Source organism: Neospora caninum, chromosome VIIb, assembly GCF_000208865.1.
Source record: "Neospora caninum Liverpool complete genome, chromosome VIIb".
In the NCBI taxonomy this organism is placed as follows: Eukaryota; Apicomplexa; class Conoidasida; order Eucoccidiorida; family Sarcocystidae; genus Neospora; species Neospora caninum.
The window spans coordinates 60,876-74,876 of record NC_018394.1 but is presented as its reverse complement, the minus strand read 5'-3'; the positions used below and the strand labels follow the sequence as shown (position 1 = coordinate 74,876).

Genomic DNA, 14,001 nt, shown 5'->3' with positions numbered 1-14,001 from the left:
GGTCACCCATGCAAGTACAAGTAGGAAAATTCTAAATAAACATATATATATATATATATATATATATATATATTTATATATATGCATTGCACAAGGATGCACGCAGAGATGCTGGGTTACCGCGTACGCCCTGTACATCCCTGCTTCCGCTTCTTATTAAGCTGAAGGACACGGGGCAGAAATGAAAGTGTCTTTCCCGGAGACCTCTGGAGTGACTACCGTCCGAGCCGCTGTGTGGGCGAGCTCATCATCGTCGGGGGCGTTCGCTCTCATGAGCTCCCGAAGAGCCATGGTGAAATATGTGCCGGGAGGAAGTCGCAGCCTCAAGAGGAGACAGAAATTGCTTTTCCCGTCCTTCACGATGATCTCTCCGTCTGTTCTTGAAGCTACCGCCGCCGCCTGCTGGCCTTGCAGCCTCGCCCCAGCCTGTTCCTCCATCTGAACCTGGTCATATCTGGGGTACATGCACCGGACCAGCGTACTGTCGAGAGGTTCATCCCAAGAAACCCGGAAGTCCTGTTCCTCATTGGGCCGTCTCGCCTCACATCTCGCATCCCCAATTTCGACACTTTGATCCTTTCCAGGCTTCCTGTGTGTCGTTGCCGCCTCTCCGACCAGTTCCGATTTGGCGCATTCGCTTCCCTGCTTCACGCCTCGCGCTGCCGAAGCCTTCTCGGATGACCGCCGGGGCGCGGTTTGTCGCTGGCGCAGCAGCAAGTCGACGTCTGAGAGAAGCAACGAGGCAGGTGTATGCACAGCCTCTGCGCGGAGCTGCAGAAGCTGCCACTGGCAGTCTCTCGCCCGCTCCAGCAGAGGTCTGTAACTTCCTTTGCACTTTATTCCTAAAATGGAAAGCCCCACAGACGGCGACAGAACGACAGGGGAGGTCCGGTCCCCGCCGCCGTCTTCGTTTCCACACACAGGTTCTCCACAGTCTCGCGTGCCCCGACGAGTGTCTCCTCTTCCTCTACCCCTCCCTCTGCAAGCTCCAAAGCGAGAGCGTTGTTTGCCCCCTCTGTCTCCCTTTCTGCCTCCTCTGCCTGAGCGACTTCGGTCGCCTTCTCGCGGGTTCGGGCAACTGCCGCACGCGTCCAAACAAACATCGTCTTTTGGTGTTGTGAAGGCGTCGAGTGAGACTCCCAAAAGACCGCTCGCTAGCTGTCTGTACACCGCCATCATTTGGGACGGGTACACGATATCTGCCCCAGGGAGAGGCAAGACCAAATCAAAGATCGATGCTTGCTGAGCTTCAGCCTCTGTCTCAATGACTTTGACAGTCTGGTGTCCATGCTCCTCTCCGTCCTCACCGCCTGTTTCGCCTGGTTCCTCGTCGAAAAAAAATCTGCCGCCGACTCCTTCTGGGTCAGGTGTCGGACATGCTTCTCCATTTTCGCAGCCGCTGAACGAAGCAGACAACGTGGAGCCGGCAGACGGCGTGGCGCTGGAGCTGCCTCTCGAGCGAACGCGAACAACGTCTCCCACGCACACTTTGTCGCCGAGAGCCTTCCACCGCCAGGTGCATGCATGATTGAAAATGACGCTCTGCGCCGAGTGTACGTACAGCTGCAGCGAATCCGCAGGGATCTCTTGCAACGCGCGAAAATAGTCTTCCACTTCAAAGACCGCCACGCTGTCGCGTGTGAACCCTTGGTCTCGCTTTGCGTTCGTCGTTGTGTCTCTCTGCATATCTTCGTTTTGCCCGTTTACCGTGGTGTCACCTTGCCCTCGTTCACCTTCCGCCTCTTCTCTCTGTGCTTGCATTTCTCTGCCTTCTACATCCGTGTCTTCGGCGTGTGTCCCAGCCGCACTGCCCAGAGGGCCGTCCTCTCGGCGGTTCCCGTCTCGCCTGGGCATGCCTCTTTTCCTCTCATTTGCTCTCCCCTCTTCTCTCCACTGCTTGCTACCCCCTTCCCCCCGCGCTGCCACACTTTCGCCTCTTCGCTGTGACTTCAAGAGAGACGACAAAAGCGCTCTCTCGAGATGCTGGTGCCTTGCGAGGCGTCCAAGAACTACACGCGGGTCCCCCGTCTTTTGCAAGACGTCCCACAGCGACAACTCTGCGCCTCCCTCCTTTTTGCCTTGTTCGTCAAGGTGGTGTGCGTCTTGAAATCCATTCCCCACCTTCCCTTGGCCTGCGTCTGTCTCCTTTCCTCGCACACCTTCGTCGGCAGCGCCCTGTTCCTCTCTTTCAGTCTCGGCTCCACATCCGGCGATCCCTTCTTCTCCCTTCGCGTCTGCCCCCCCGATTTCCACGCCGCCGCATGCATCGGAGACTGACGAACCGTTCTTCTTTTCCGCAAAAGGCCTCGACGTATCGGTGCTGCATGCAAAGCTTGTCTCGCCCGTCGACGCCGCAGCAGACTGCCACGTCGAGGATGCCGTTTGGCGTTTCCCCAGAATTCGCGCGACCGCCTCCTTCCAGTCGCCCTGCAGCAGCGCCGCGCCGACCTCGAACGTCCGCACTGCATGCGTGCCGAAGCGTTGGAGACCGAAATAATTCAAAAATCCCCGGGACGAGATGGTCTCCATTCCCGCGGCGACTCGACTCGCCAAGACGTGCACAGCGGGGCCGCAGCACACGATCGGCACAAACCCTGGGGGGACAACCGCGCGACGTGAAGCGGAAGGAAAGGAAGAAGGGAGAGAGAGTGTGTTGGAAGGAAGGCAGGCATGCGTTGCGGAAGACGGAAGACGGACGTTCCGGAGAATAACTTGAAACGAATTGCCGAGAAGGGCGCCGAGGCGCTGAGGCCGAGAATAGTGCCCCAGAGGGGCAATATACACATTCGAGTCCCACGACGGATGGTCCAAGTAACATGCATTCAGCAGGGCGGGCGCCGACACCTGGAAAACAAAACGCGATGATGCCACACACACACGCGCCGTTGCTGTGCATCAAACACAAGACGGCGCTCCACGTCTCAGTTCTATCACACACGTGCGGCTGTGAAGTCACGCCCTCTCTCGCGTATGCTTCAAAGGCAGTACAGCTCCTCAGGCCCAAGTTCCCAATTCAACTGCGACTGTGCATATATATATATATATATATATATATATATATATGCATAGATATGTGAGATAGGAATCGTAGCCGTTTAAATACACTTAATGTTCAGCAAGTCTAACACCGCGCAGCTGTTCCAGTCCACTTCTGAGAAACCGTGTACGACCCGCATGGGAGGGAGCCGGACTATGGCACAGCATTGACATAAACTCACATATACGTACATATATATATATATATATATGCAAGGTCTCGCCTGCAGATAGCAACCCCGCTGGAAGCTGAGCAGGTGAAGCTCATAAAACTGTATACATATATAAATAATATATATATAGGTAGGTAGATGTGCAGATATATGGGAGTGTGGCCCCAGTACACAAGTCCGCAGTGTAAAGAAGCCAAAACGTTGGGAATTTGCGACTGCTTACTTTGTGAACCGAGCACCGCTGGACGGTGATTCCGCGTTTGTCCTTGGTGCCAGCGACAGCGAGAGACCTTTGGAAGTATCGTCGCAGTCCCCTGCCAATATTGTGTAGCGCATTCGATGTATCGCGGTTTACTTTCAAGAGAATGAAGTGTAGATACATCCCGAGGTCGGCTGGCCATCGAGCGCCGGAAGAAGCCGAGACGTAATTGTTTGTCCCCCCTGAAGCTCGGCATGGGTCGAAAAGGATATCCAAGAGAGCAGGGTGCGACGCGAGGCGAGCAAACAGTTCCGCCTTTTTCTTGTCAAATTCTTCTGTTTCGTGACACGATTGCTGTCCACACGGGCTGCGAAAGAGCAATGCTTCTATCTCCTTTCTGCACTTTCGTCTCTCTTCTCGAGAAACACCGGCCTGAATACAGACGTCTGAGTTCCTTCCCATCCCCCCTCGCTGGACTCCGTCCTTCCTCGCTCCGCCGAGAGAAGCACTCGTCGCGGGGGCCGCCCCAGACACGTCCGGCTGTCGGCTTGCGGTGTCTGTACACCTGAAGAGAACTGGCGGAAAGAGGAACCGGCGACACTCGGGCTTGGGAGTCAGTTTCACAGCCACGCCAGGCGGTTCCGTCGCAGCCTCCTCCAACAACGAAATCAAGTGGCGATTCTCTGTTGCCATCCTCAGTGCTGGCGCTCGTTCGTTGCCTTCTAGGCTTCGCCGTCGCACGCACTCTTCTTCAATTTCCTTCTTCAACTGAAGGATCTCCCGTCTCTGTTGGGCCCAGCAAGCTCCGAGGGAGATGAAGGGGAAACGCGTCGATGCGGCGAGAGACTCGCACGGCCCATTCCGCGACGCTCCATAACCGATTTGCTTCTGATCCCCGTGTGCATTCTCGTTCCCGTGTCCGTCTTCGTGGGCGTTTCCTCCAAGGATGTTCGCGTCTCTATCCGCCTTAACGGTTTTGGTCTCCGCTTCTGCATCCGCCTTCACCGGCGAAATAGATTGGCCAAGCCCCGTCTCTTTGGCGGCAACAACTCGAGAGATGAACGCAATCTGCAGTGACAGGTTCGTGGGAGGCAGTCCTTGCAGTGCACTCAGTTCCTCTCTGCTGGTGTTTGTGCTCTTCTTATTCTCCCCCACCTCGTTCTTCCGCTCGTCTTGTCCCCGTTCGTTTTCTTGTTCGGATTCCCCATTTCCCTCTGCTCCGGTCTGTTCATCGCTGGAACCATCGTCAAGTGGATTGTCCTCTCTTCCTCGTTTTACGCCTCGCCGAGCGTTTCCCTCGTCCCCAGGACGTCCGCCCGCTGCAGCCTTCGCCGAGAACAGCGTCGCCGACTCAGAAACGAGAAAGGGAAGACGGTCGCGAACGAAGGCGTGCAGGGCGCCTCGCAGCTCCTTCCGTAACTCAGCCAAAGAAGGAAGAACGGCAGAGGGAGACGAGCAAGGCGAACGGGGCGATGCGTTGTCCCGTTGCTCTGGACTGGACGCGGCGGCACTCCTGAGTTCGCACTGCGCCCTAAGGAGGCCCGCGAGGTCACCCAGGATCCAGAGACAGGGCGCCTTAGAAGGGTCGTATTGTGAGAGAATTTGTTTTTCAGCGTTCACCGGTCGCTGCGAATCTGCGGGGGACACAACGAAAGCAGGCACAGGAGGCGGACTTGACGAGCAGACATGCGCGGCCTTCTCAGCTTCAGCCGCTGTTCGCGTCGCTCGTCGCAACCAGAAATCGTCCTCGTTGTCGCCCTTCTTCCCCTCGCGCAAAGAGTCCTGCGGCCTCCCTTCACCGAGATGCGCTCCGCTCGCTTCTAGCCCCTTTGGCAAATTTGCGACGTGGTGTCTGTACACCTCAGAACACCATGCGAGGCCCCTAACGAAGGCCTCGATATTTTGCACTTCGAACTCAGAAACACAGGACAAAGTCCCTTGCCTCCCCACTTCGTTCTCGTTCCTCTCCGGAGCGTCTCCTTTGGTGTCTATGCCGCTGTTCTCCTCGTCTTGACTTCCCTTCTCATCTGCAGCCGGCGCGTGCGCCGCCGACGCATTCGCTCGTCTTCGTTTGACATTTCTCGCCTCGCCTGCCTGCTCCGTCCCGTCGGCGCGTTCCCCGCCCGTTTCCTCCTCTCCGCGCGGCTCTGCGTTGCCTCCTCGCCTCGCCCTCTCCGCCTCTCGCTGAGCTTCCGTCCTCCAGAGGCGAAACGAAGAGGCGATTTGCAGGCTCCCGGCCTCGGAAAGCTCGTGTTCTTCCCGCTGTCTCCTCAACTTTGACGGATCGACGAGGAACGGCAGACGAAGAGGCGCCGTCTCTGGATTGTCTCCGAAGGCCCGACACCAGCAGCCGAATGCGCACGGCTCTCGAAGCTGCGGGTTGCCTTCCGTGAGGTTCGCCCTGTCTTTCAGCGACTTGCAAGTCTCCGCGTTGCTGGGAGGTGATGGGTCCCTCTGACAATCGTCCGAACGAGAGACGGAGGCACAGCCCGATGAAGGAAGGAAAGAATCGGAAGAAGTGGACGAGGGCGACGAAAGCGGTTTCCCTCTGGGGAGCGACGGCATGCAGCGCGAGCACTCGCGTTGCTCACGCAGGCACGTGCAGTCCCACTCGGAGTGTTCATACACCTGAAAGTCCTCATACAGAGTCTTCAGAGACCCCCAGAACCCGCCTTGATCGTCGCCCGCATCTCTGCCTAGGTCGTCTGCTTCCCGTTCCGCTGTTTGCCCCTCTGTCTCCCCATCGACAGCAACGCAGCTAAGCTGCCTTGCGTCTTGAGTCTCCGCCACTTCGTTTCCAGAAAACGAAACGCGAGACGCGACAAACTGCGAAATGCCCACTCGGCGGGAGAAGTCAGAGAGACTCAGCATGGCGCGCTCGCTCACTTGCTTGTCATCTCTCTTGGGACCAGGACCACTCCCAGGCGAAGACGAGCGTGCAGAGCCCACGAACGGAGGACGCGCTCCGGAAGACGGTGAGGGGAAAAAGGGAGAAGAAGAAACATGGGGCTGGTCGGCATCCATGGCGAGCAGTCAAAGAGACAGGCCCGGAAGAGGCGGAAGATACGACGCCCGAGAGGCGATGCCGGTACACCTAAAGAGCGGCAACAAAAAGGGCGGTTTCTCCTGGGAAGCCGCCTGAATCCAAAGATGAAAGGTAAACCTTGGTCTCTAGACGTGTATGGGGCCGGCTTTCTCGTTTCTTGACATGTGTTTTAGGAGCCATTCACGCCTTGTGCTTCGAGAGATTTCTGAGAGGCCTCCCCGCGTTAGTCTCCTTGGACAGCAAAAAGATGCACCACTTCAGCATCCGGGCGGGGCGGATCTCGTCACCTCAAACTGGAAAACTTGGAGGCGTTTTGTCTCCTGCGTGCTTGAGAGTTATGCGCACCCCGTCTTTTCGTAGTCATCGGTTGTGGGGTTATCGCACGTTTTCGCGCGCGCGCGAGTTGTGTGCTCGTCGCCCCTGTCTCTGTCTTCCTCTCTCTTCTTTCCTCCAGATTTTCCTTGCAGTGGGGCGACGAAAAAAAGAAAGAAAAGGCCGCGTGTTTTGCGCTTCTCTCTGCTTCGTTTTCGTCCGGCCTCGGCCAGATGGTCTCAAGTCTTGGTTGGCCGAGAAAAAGCAACGGGAAAGCGAAGAGAACTCTCACCAGGCGGAGACTTGGGAAAATGGGAAAAGCGAGAAAGGGCCAGCAACCGGAGACGCGCTGGCGCGTGTCTCCGTCAAGGCATTCTTCTCTGGGTTCCTTTTTCGTTTGAAAACACTGGGGGAAAACGGCGAGATAATTTTCGCTACTTTTCGCTGAGGTCCCCCTGTCGCAGTTGAACTCCCGTGAAGGACGTGGAGCGCTCGTTCGCTTCTACAAAGAAAGGAGAGAAGACAACTTCGAGGAGAAAACGAGAGACGTGAGTGGAGACGAAACACCTGGGTAAAGGATGGACTTCTTTGCAAAAAGTTTCGTCCGCATGCACATGCACAGAAAAGAAAAATCGGCTCTCGGGAGTATCGGCGGAGAGACAGCGGAGACGCTGGTTTCCCGGTACAGCTCGACAAGGTGCGTGTCATCGCTTCCTGTCCCCTCTTTCTCTCTCCTGCTGCCTTTGCTGCATAATTCTCTCTCTCACCTTCTCTCTTTGCTTTTCACCAGTTTCCTGCTTCTCTTGGTCAGCAGAACCTCTTCTGCTGTACTTCGCGCTTTGCTTGTGTGTTCTGTTTATCTTCTCGCCGTGTCTCCGCCGCAGCCCCGTCTCGCGGTGTGCCGCAATTCCTTTGGGAGCGGTTCCTCGTTTTTCTCCAGGTGGCCTCGTCTTCCCCGCCTTCTTTTCTCTTTCGGTGTCGGCTTCGATGGGCTCTCGCGGTGTCTTCACTGCATCCACATCTGGCGGCATCGGCATCCGGTCCTCGTGTTTGCTGGCCCGCCGAACGTTCGTCTCCGTCAGTGGTCTTCCCCCGTGTCTTGTCTCCCTTCTCCCTTTTTCTCTCCTCGTCGCATGCGGCCTGTACTACGCAGCCCCTTCTGTGTGACCCTGTGAATTCCGGTTCTTGTCCTGGGTCTTTCGTCTCAGGTCTCCTCGCCTTCGATCTCACGAAATCTTTCTTTCCACCCCGTCTCAATCGGCTGCAGTTCCTCCTCCGCGCCTCCTCATTTCCGCCTCCCTTCTTCACTCACCATCCCCGTCTTGCCTCTGCTCCTGTGCATTCCTCGGCGTGTTCTGTCTCCTGTCCTTTTCCCCCCGTCATGGACCCTTCCTGGCCGTTTCCCCCCTCTCTTCTCGACAGATCCTGCATCTTCTCCTCTGTCTGCTTGCTTGCACTCTTGTCCGCGAGACGCCGCTCTGTCTCAGCATCCGTTCTGTTTCTTCTCCGTCTCTCTCCTCTCGCTCTTCTTCCCCTCTCCGTCCTTGCAACTCCTCCAGCCGGCGCCTTCTCCCTCGCTGCCCACGCCAGCCCCCGTTCCCCTTCCGCGTTTTCAACTCCCGTCTGGTTTCCTTTTGTGTCTCCAGCGTCTGCTGAGCCCCTGTCAACTGGTTTCTCTCTGTCTCCTCAGTCTCCTCTGTCTCCTCTCCATCCTGCCGCTTCGGGTTCTTCTTCCCCTCTGTTTTCGGCCTCTTCCTCACGTGTAGCCTTTCTTGATTCGCGCTCGTGGCGCAGTTCCTTGTCGCTCGCCCTCCCACCTTCGTCTTCCGCCTCGCTTCCCACCTTCGCGCGGGGCTCCTTTCCTCGATCTTCGCGCCTTTTCTTGTCTCTCTTTTCTGGTCCCGCTCGCAAACACAGTCTCCAGTGTCGCCTCGAGATCGCCTCTCCCTCCTACGTTGCCTGTCGCGCTCTGTCCCCGCTTCAGCGCATGCATCCCTTTTCCCGATCCTCCGTTCTTCAGTCGTCAACGTTGCCCTCTCGTTCCTCGCTTTTGTCTCACTCTTCGTCCTCCGGTGTCTCGCCACCGCATCGGGATTCGGCTTCTTCAGTTTTGTATTCTTCCCCCTCTCCTTCAGTCCATTCTTCACCTGTCCCCTCTTCGCCCACGTCTCTGTCTCCGACGCGTCAGCCCTCGGCTTCTCCTGCTGCGGCCGCCGTGTTTTTTTCTTGCGATTATCTTTGCCTCACGTCTCCGGAATCAGCGCGCGTCTTGGCTCGCAGCTGGGAACGCGTGCTATCTTCTCTTCTTCCTTCTAGCGCCTCTGAACTGCCTGCTTCGCCGTCTACGTCTCCGTCTTCTCTATCGTCCCTGTCTCTCTCTCGTGCTGTCGCTCCTCCGTCGTTTTCTTCCTGGTGTCTCGACAGCCTGCCCCGAGGGTCAATCGTGTGCGTCGGCGACGGCACTCGACGCGCTGCTGAAGAGACGCTGCTTTCAGGTTTTTTGCGAATCTGTCGCCAGCGAGAAAAAGAAGCGGACGCAGAGGCGAACGAAGCGGGGAGTGGACTGGCAGACAGGAAGGACAACACCGAGGATGGAGAAGGAGAGACAGCCGCGAATGTGGAAGGAGAGGACCGTGGTTCGAGCGCGTCAGGCCAGCGTCTTAGGTCCAGAGCTGATGAGCAGAGATTGCCTCAGAAACAGGCAACGCCAAGCGGAAGCGCTTCGACAGAAGCGAGACAGGGAGAACGCGTGCTGTTTTCTCACATCTCCCAGCATGTTTCAGGCGATGAGAAACAGAGCGCCTTGAATGCACTTCGGACACTTTTCTCTCCCTGGTCTCCTGCTGTAGCTACTGCCTCAAGTCTCGCCGCTGACTTGCCTCCACGCCCCCCAATTTTTTCCTTTCTTTGTATGCAAGGCTCTGAAGATTCTCGAGATCTCGTCTCTGGCAGCAGCGCGGGGGGTACGCACGTGTCTGAACAGCACACTGGACCTTTGGAAGATGTTGGTCACGCCGATCCCTGGTGTACGTACACTCCAGCGCAGCGCATTGCAGTGTCGTGCGGGCCCCCCGACAGGCGCCGTGCCTTTGTTTGCTGTCCTTGCTGGCTGCAAACCCGTGTGCTTTGGCCAGCCTCCGCGTTGGCTGCCGAGGGCCTTGCGGTCACTTTAGCGGAGAGGAAACTGGGGGAACTTGGCCCGCTTTTAGGCGCGAAACATGTGTCCGTTTCTTTGGCACCGCGGGCCTGCGGCCAGCCAAGCCTCTCCGAGGACAGCGACGCTGATGAGGTGTACATACACTCGAACGAGGGGCGGATTGACGACGCCGTGGACCGTGCAGGCATCCACAGAAGCGAGCTTCCATGTGTGTCCCCACGAAAGCACGCCTCGGTGTCAGAAGGAAACGGCTACGCTTCTTTATCTAGTGAAGCAGGGGGGGAAAGAACCCAAAGAGGCTTTGAAGGGGGGAGCCCAAGCGACAGCAGGACCGAAGGCAGAGAAAGGCACACGGCAGGAAGAGGCGCAGATGAGGGTGAAAAACGAGAGAGAAGCGAAACCGGTTCGTGGGCGTCGCTGCCTCTGTTCCGCCTGCAGCGCTTGAACCTCTACACCACAACGCAGCGGATGCTGTCGTTGGAAGAAAGGCAGGCGTTGCTGGACGCCCTCAGAAAGGCTCTTTCGGAGCGGCAGAAGGCCCCGGGACGTGCGGGCGCACCGCGCACGATCTCCACGCTTGAGGGTGCCGAGAGGGGAGGAGAAACAGGACAAACCTCGCAGGCAACAAGCGGGGAAGCAGCACGTGCACGGGGACAGCAGCCTGGCGAAGAAGCCCGAGACCGCGAGGGATCGCAAGCGCACACGCAAGCACCCAAAGGGGAGGAAGGGCAAGACGCAGCCACTCTGGCCTTTGTCATGCTCGCCAGTCCGTCCGCAGTGTGGAGCTGGGTTGCGAACGGACTTCCTCTGGAAGAGTCCCATCTGCATGCGCCGGTGTTTCCTTCGTATACAGCGATCCACGCCGGAGCCAAGCAAATCATCACGGCCCCTGGCCGAAAAAAGTCGTCCGGCCGTTCGTCTGCCTCCGCTTCTCCCCCTGCCTCTCCATTTTCTTCCTCTCCGCCGGCTCCTCAGGGCTCACATGCGTCAGCCGAGAGAACGACGCAGCCTCGCGCGGATATCAGCCACGTGTTGTCCACGGAAGCAGACTTTATGCGTCTGCTGGAGGAATGCAAGAGCAGCCTCATTGAAGGACGCGAAGCAGAGAAAAGGCGGAAGCGCGAAGCGCAGAAACTCGTGGCTCTTGCGATCGGCCCGACGACTGCGGCCGCCGCCCGCCACGCAGGTAAGGCAACGTCACCAGGAGGAACGGAGACAGCCACGTTTCGCGCTGTTCGCGGGTTCCTTCCGATGCTTTTTTATCGGCTTCTTGCCGGTTCGTTTCGCCCGGTCACAGTCTCTGCTTTTCCCCCGGGCCACGGTCGTTTCTCTTGCTGATCGTCACGCACGCTTCCGACCACAGCGAACACGCACGTGGTTTGGTGTGTCGAAGTGAAGCGCAGAAGCGAGAAAAAGGCCACACATACGTTTTGATCGTTTTTTCTACGTCCCACCTTTGTTCCTTGTGAGAGACGCGGTGTTCTCATTTGCGTGACTTGAGAGACACAGTACATATACGCTCGAAGAAACGTGCCGTTCACGGGTGCCTCGTCGTTCGTTGTGGCCCGCAGGGTTTGCCAAGGTCGTTGCGGCTTCTCAGCCGGGTCTCGTGAACTGGACCGAGACGCTTTTTCAGGTGATCGAGAACCACATCGAAAAAGAAAAGGAAAACAGAACAAGGGACGAGGGCTGCAACGCGCAGGAGGGTGAAGGCGACGTCGATGCAGCAAGCAGAGAGGCGGAAGGTGGAGAGGAAGAAGACGGAGGCGCTTGCCGCTTCAAAACGACGAAGCCGGCAAAAGTTCATGTGCTTGTTCTTTTAACGAGAGAAGAAGGAAAAAACATGGAACTGGTGAACTTCCTGAGGAACAAAGGAGTCCCTGTCGATTTCTCTACCCTCAATAACGCACTCCAAGCTGACACAGAGGCCGCCAAGAACCAAGCAGACGAAAAGCAAACTTCTTCCCTTCTCGCGCCTTCTTCATCTCCTTCGTCTGTCCCCTCTACCTCTCCCTCTTCTTCTCCAAATGCGTCGGCAGCCTCTGCTTTGAGAGGGTGCGCCGGCGGAGGGGAGGAGCGTACCGTCGTGGCCGGAGGTAGCAAAGGCGGAAGCAGCATCGCGAGCAGGGAATGGGAGACAGGAGGAGTGGGAACAGAGACAGGAGGAATGGGAACCGAGAAAGGAAGCGTGATAGGGGAGACAGGGCATGGTCGTGGGGGCGGGGACTTACACAACATTGTCATGAAGGTCGTTGAAGTTCCTCTGCTTAGAACCGAGGCCTCACGTGGGGTCTTTAAGAGGGATCAGGCAATTTTGGAGGATTTGCTGGCCTCGAACGTCATGGCGTCTCTAGAGGCACGTGCGACCCACCGAACGGATCAGTCGCCGCAGTGAATGGGTATCTTCCTTTTCCCTCTTTCAGGTTTTCGGGGGTGCGAATGTGGGCGCCTTGCCTTTTAAAAATTGAGATGATAGTTTGTCCGGTTCTTCAGTCTGCTTTTCCATTCCAGTCAGTGGCAATTTTTCTTTTGCCGCCCATGAAGACGAAAAAAAGAGAGCATTTCCTCACTCCTCCCGCGCCCGAGGAGTCTCTTTGCTAACTTCCCGTGGACGGCGTGTTCACTTCGTTTGAGTCCTCCGGACCCCAGAAGGCGCTTCAAGTAACGAACCCGTTTTTAGTCCCTCTGCCGTGTCTCGGGTCTGAAGCGCGCCTGCATAGGTGGGATTCCGTTGCTTCTGCGTCTCTGCGGACGTTGCCTCTGCGTTTAACAGATACGTTTCCTTCGGTACCTTTGGCGCTCACGAAGAGACCCGAACATCAACTACATAGCTCGTTATCCTTTAAGTAGCGCTACGGCTCTTCGGTAGATTAGTCGATCAGTCCGTGGTCGTATCTAGTCAATCTGTTGAAATCTCTGCCTATCGATACGTGGGCGCAGCCACTGAGTCCCAGCGTCTCTCCCTACCTCTCTGCAGCTGTCCATCATGTGTAGATGCGAAAGACCACCAGCGGGCGTTTCCCTCTTCCGGAGTCGCTGCCAGCGTTCTCAAGCGAACAGCCGATCCAGTGGTAGGATCCTCGTGGTCCTTACCCCCTCCGTCGACACTATGCAGTCGCACGAATACCACTCAAGCAGCTGTTTTATGCGAGGCTTTTCGGCTGGACGACAGACCCCTTACGGCCGGAAGTGATGGAAAGGTGGAGCTAGTGAGTGCTTGATGAGAGTGGGGAAAAAAGCGGTACACCTGTTTCCGTAACGAAACGAAGTGTCGCGTATACACAGTCGCTCCTATTTGGGTCCCCTCCCTTAGCGACGGTGTGCGTCCGAGCTGTAGCTTTCTTTTCGAGTTTTCGCGCTTTCTGCGTCTGTATTTCTCAAGAACGCCCCTGTCCCCCGTACCCCTGCTGAAAAGCAGGAAGAAGACACCACACACTCGTGTCAAGCCACAACGATGATTCGCATGGTGCTCTGAGGTAAATCTACATTTTTTAGTTTTAATACGTTTATTATATTCTTGAGAAAAGGATCTATATTAATAACTATAGGGCCTAAAATAGAACCTAGAGATGAAAAAATTAGTTAATGCTTAGCGGTGGTGTTGTGGCTCTCTCGATCAGCTCTCCCTCTACTGCAAAAAATCGACAGAAATCTCCCTAAACACCAACGTAGAAAAGACTTGCGTACAGAGAGGGACGGGAACATGAAGACAAGGGATTCCATGCTACTTTTGTCAGCCTAATCGGCCCATCTCCATCGTCGCCTCACGACCCTCTGGCGGCGGCATAGTGAGAAAAATGGGCACGAAAGAACGAAAGCGAGGTAGAGGTTGCCGAAAAAGGTGAATGGCGCAGCAGAACAGAGAAAGTCAGAAACGCCGTGGTGGTTTGTGCACGATATTTCTCTATGTTCCACAGAACTTTCTCTCTCCGTTCCAATCGTCTTCGGGGCGCGCCGCTCCCCTGTCAACCACCCCCCCCTCCTTGTACCACCGACCCCGCTGCTACCCTCCCTCGGGTGCTTTTCTCGTCCCTTTTCTTGCTCTCTGGCGAGACGCCGTCTGAGAAAAAAAGGACAA

General features: G+C 56.6%; 2 protein-coding genes across 2 annotated transcripts; one reads left to right on the top strand and one right to left on the bottom strand.

Annotated features, from left to right (window-relative positions):
- Positions 1-156: 156 nt before the first annotated feature.
- Positions 157-6,432, bottom strand: NCLIV_023890 (hypothetical protein; the record flags this gene model as incomplete). Its single annotated transcript, XM_003882583.1, has 2 exons — positions 157-2,844; positions 3,433-6,432. The coding sequence occupies 2 exons, from the start codon at positions 6,430-6,432 to the stop codon at positions 157-159; spliced, it is 5,688 nt and encodes a 1,895-aa protein (XP_003882632.1).
- A 3,245-nt stretch (positions 6,433-9,677) lies between these two features.
- NCLIV_023880 (conserved hypothetical protein) lies at positions 9,678-12,318 on the top strand (the record flags this gene model as incomplete). Its single annotated transcript, XM_003882582.1, has 2 exons — positions 9,678-11,109; positions 11,495-12,318. 2 exons carry the CDS (start codon positions 9,678-9,680, stop codon positions 12,316-12,318), a joined length of 2,256 nt encoding a protein of 751 aa, XP_003882631.1.
- Positions 12,319-14,001: the final 1,683 nt, after the last annotated feature.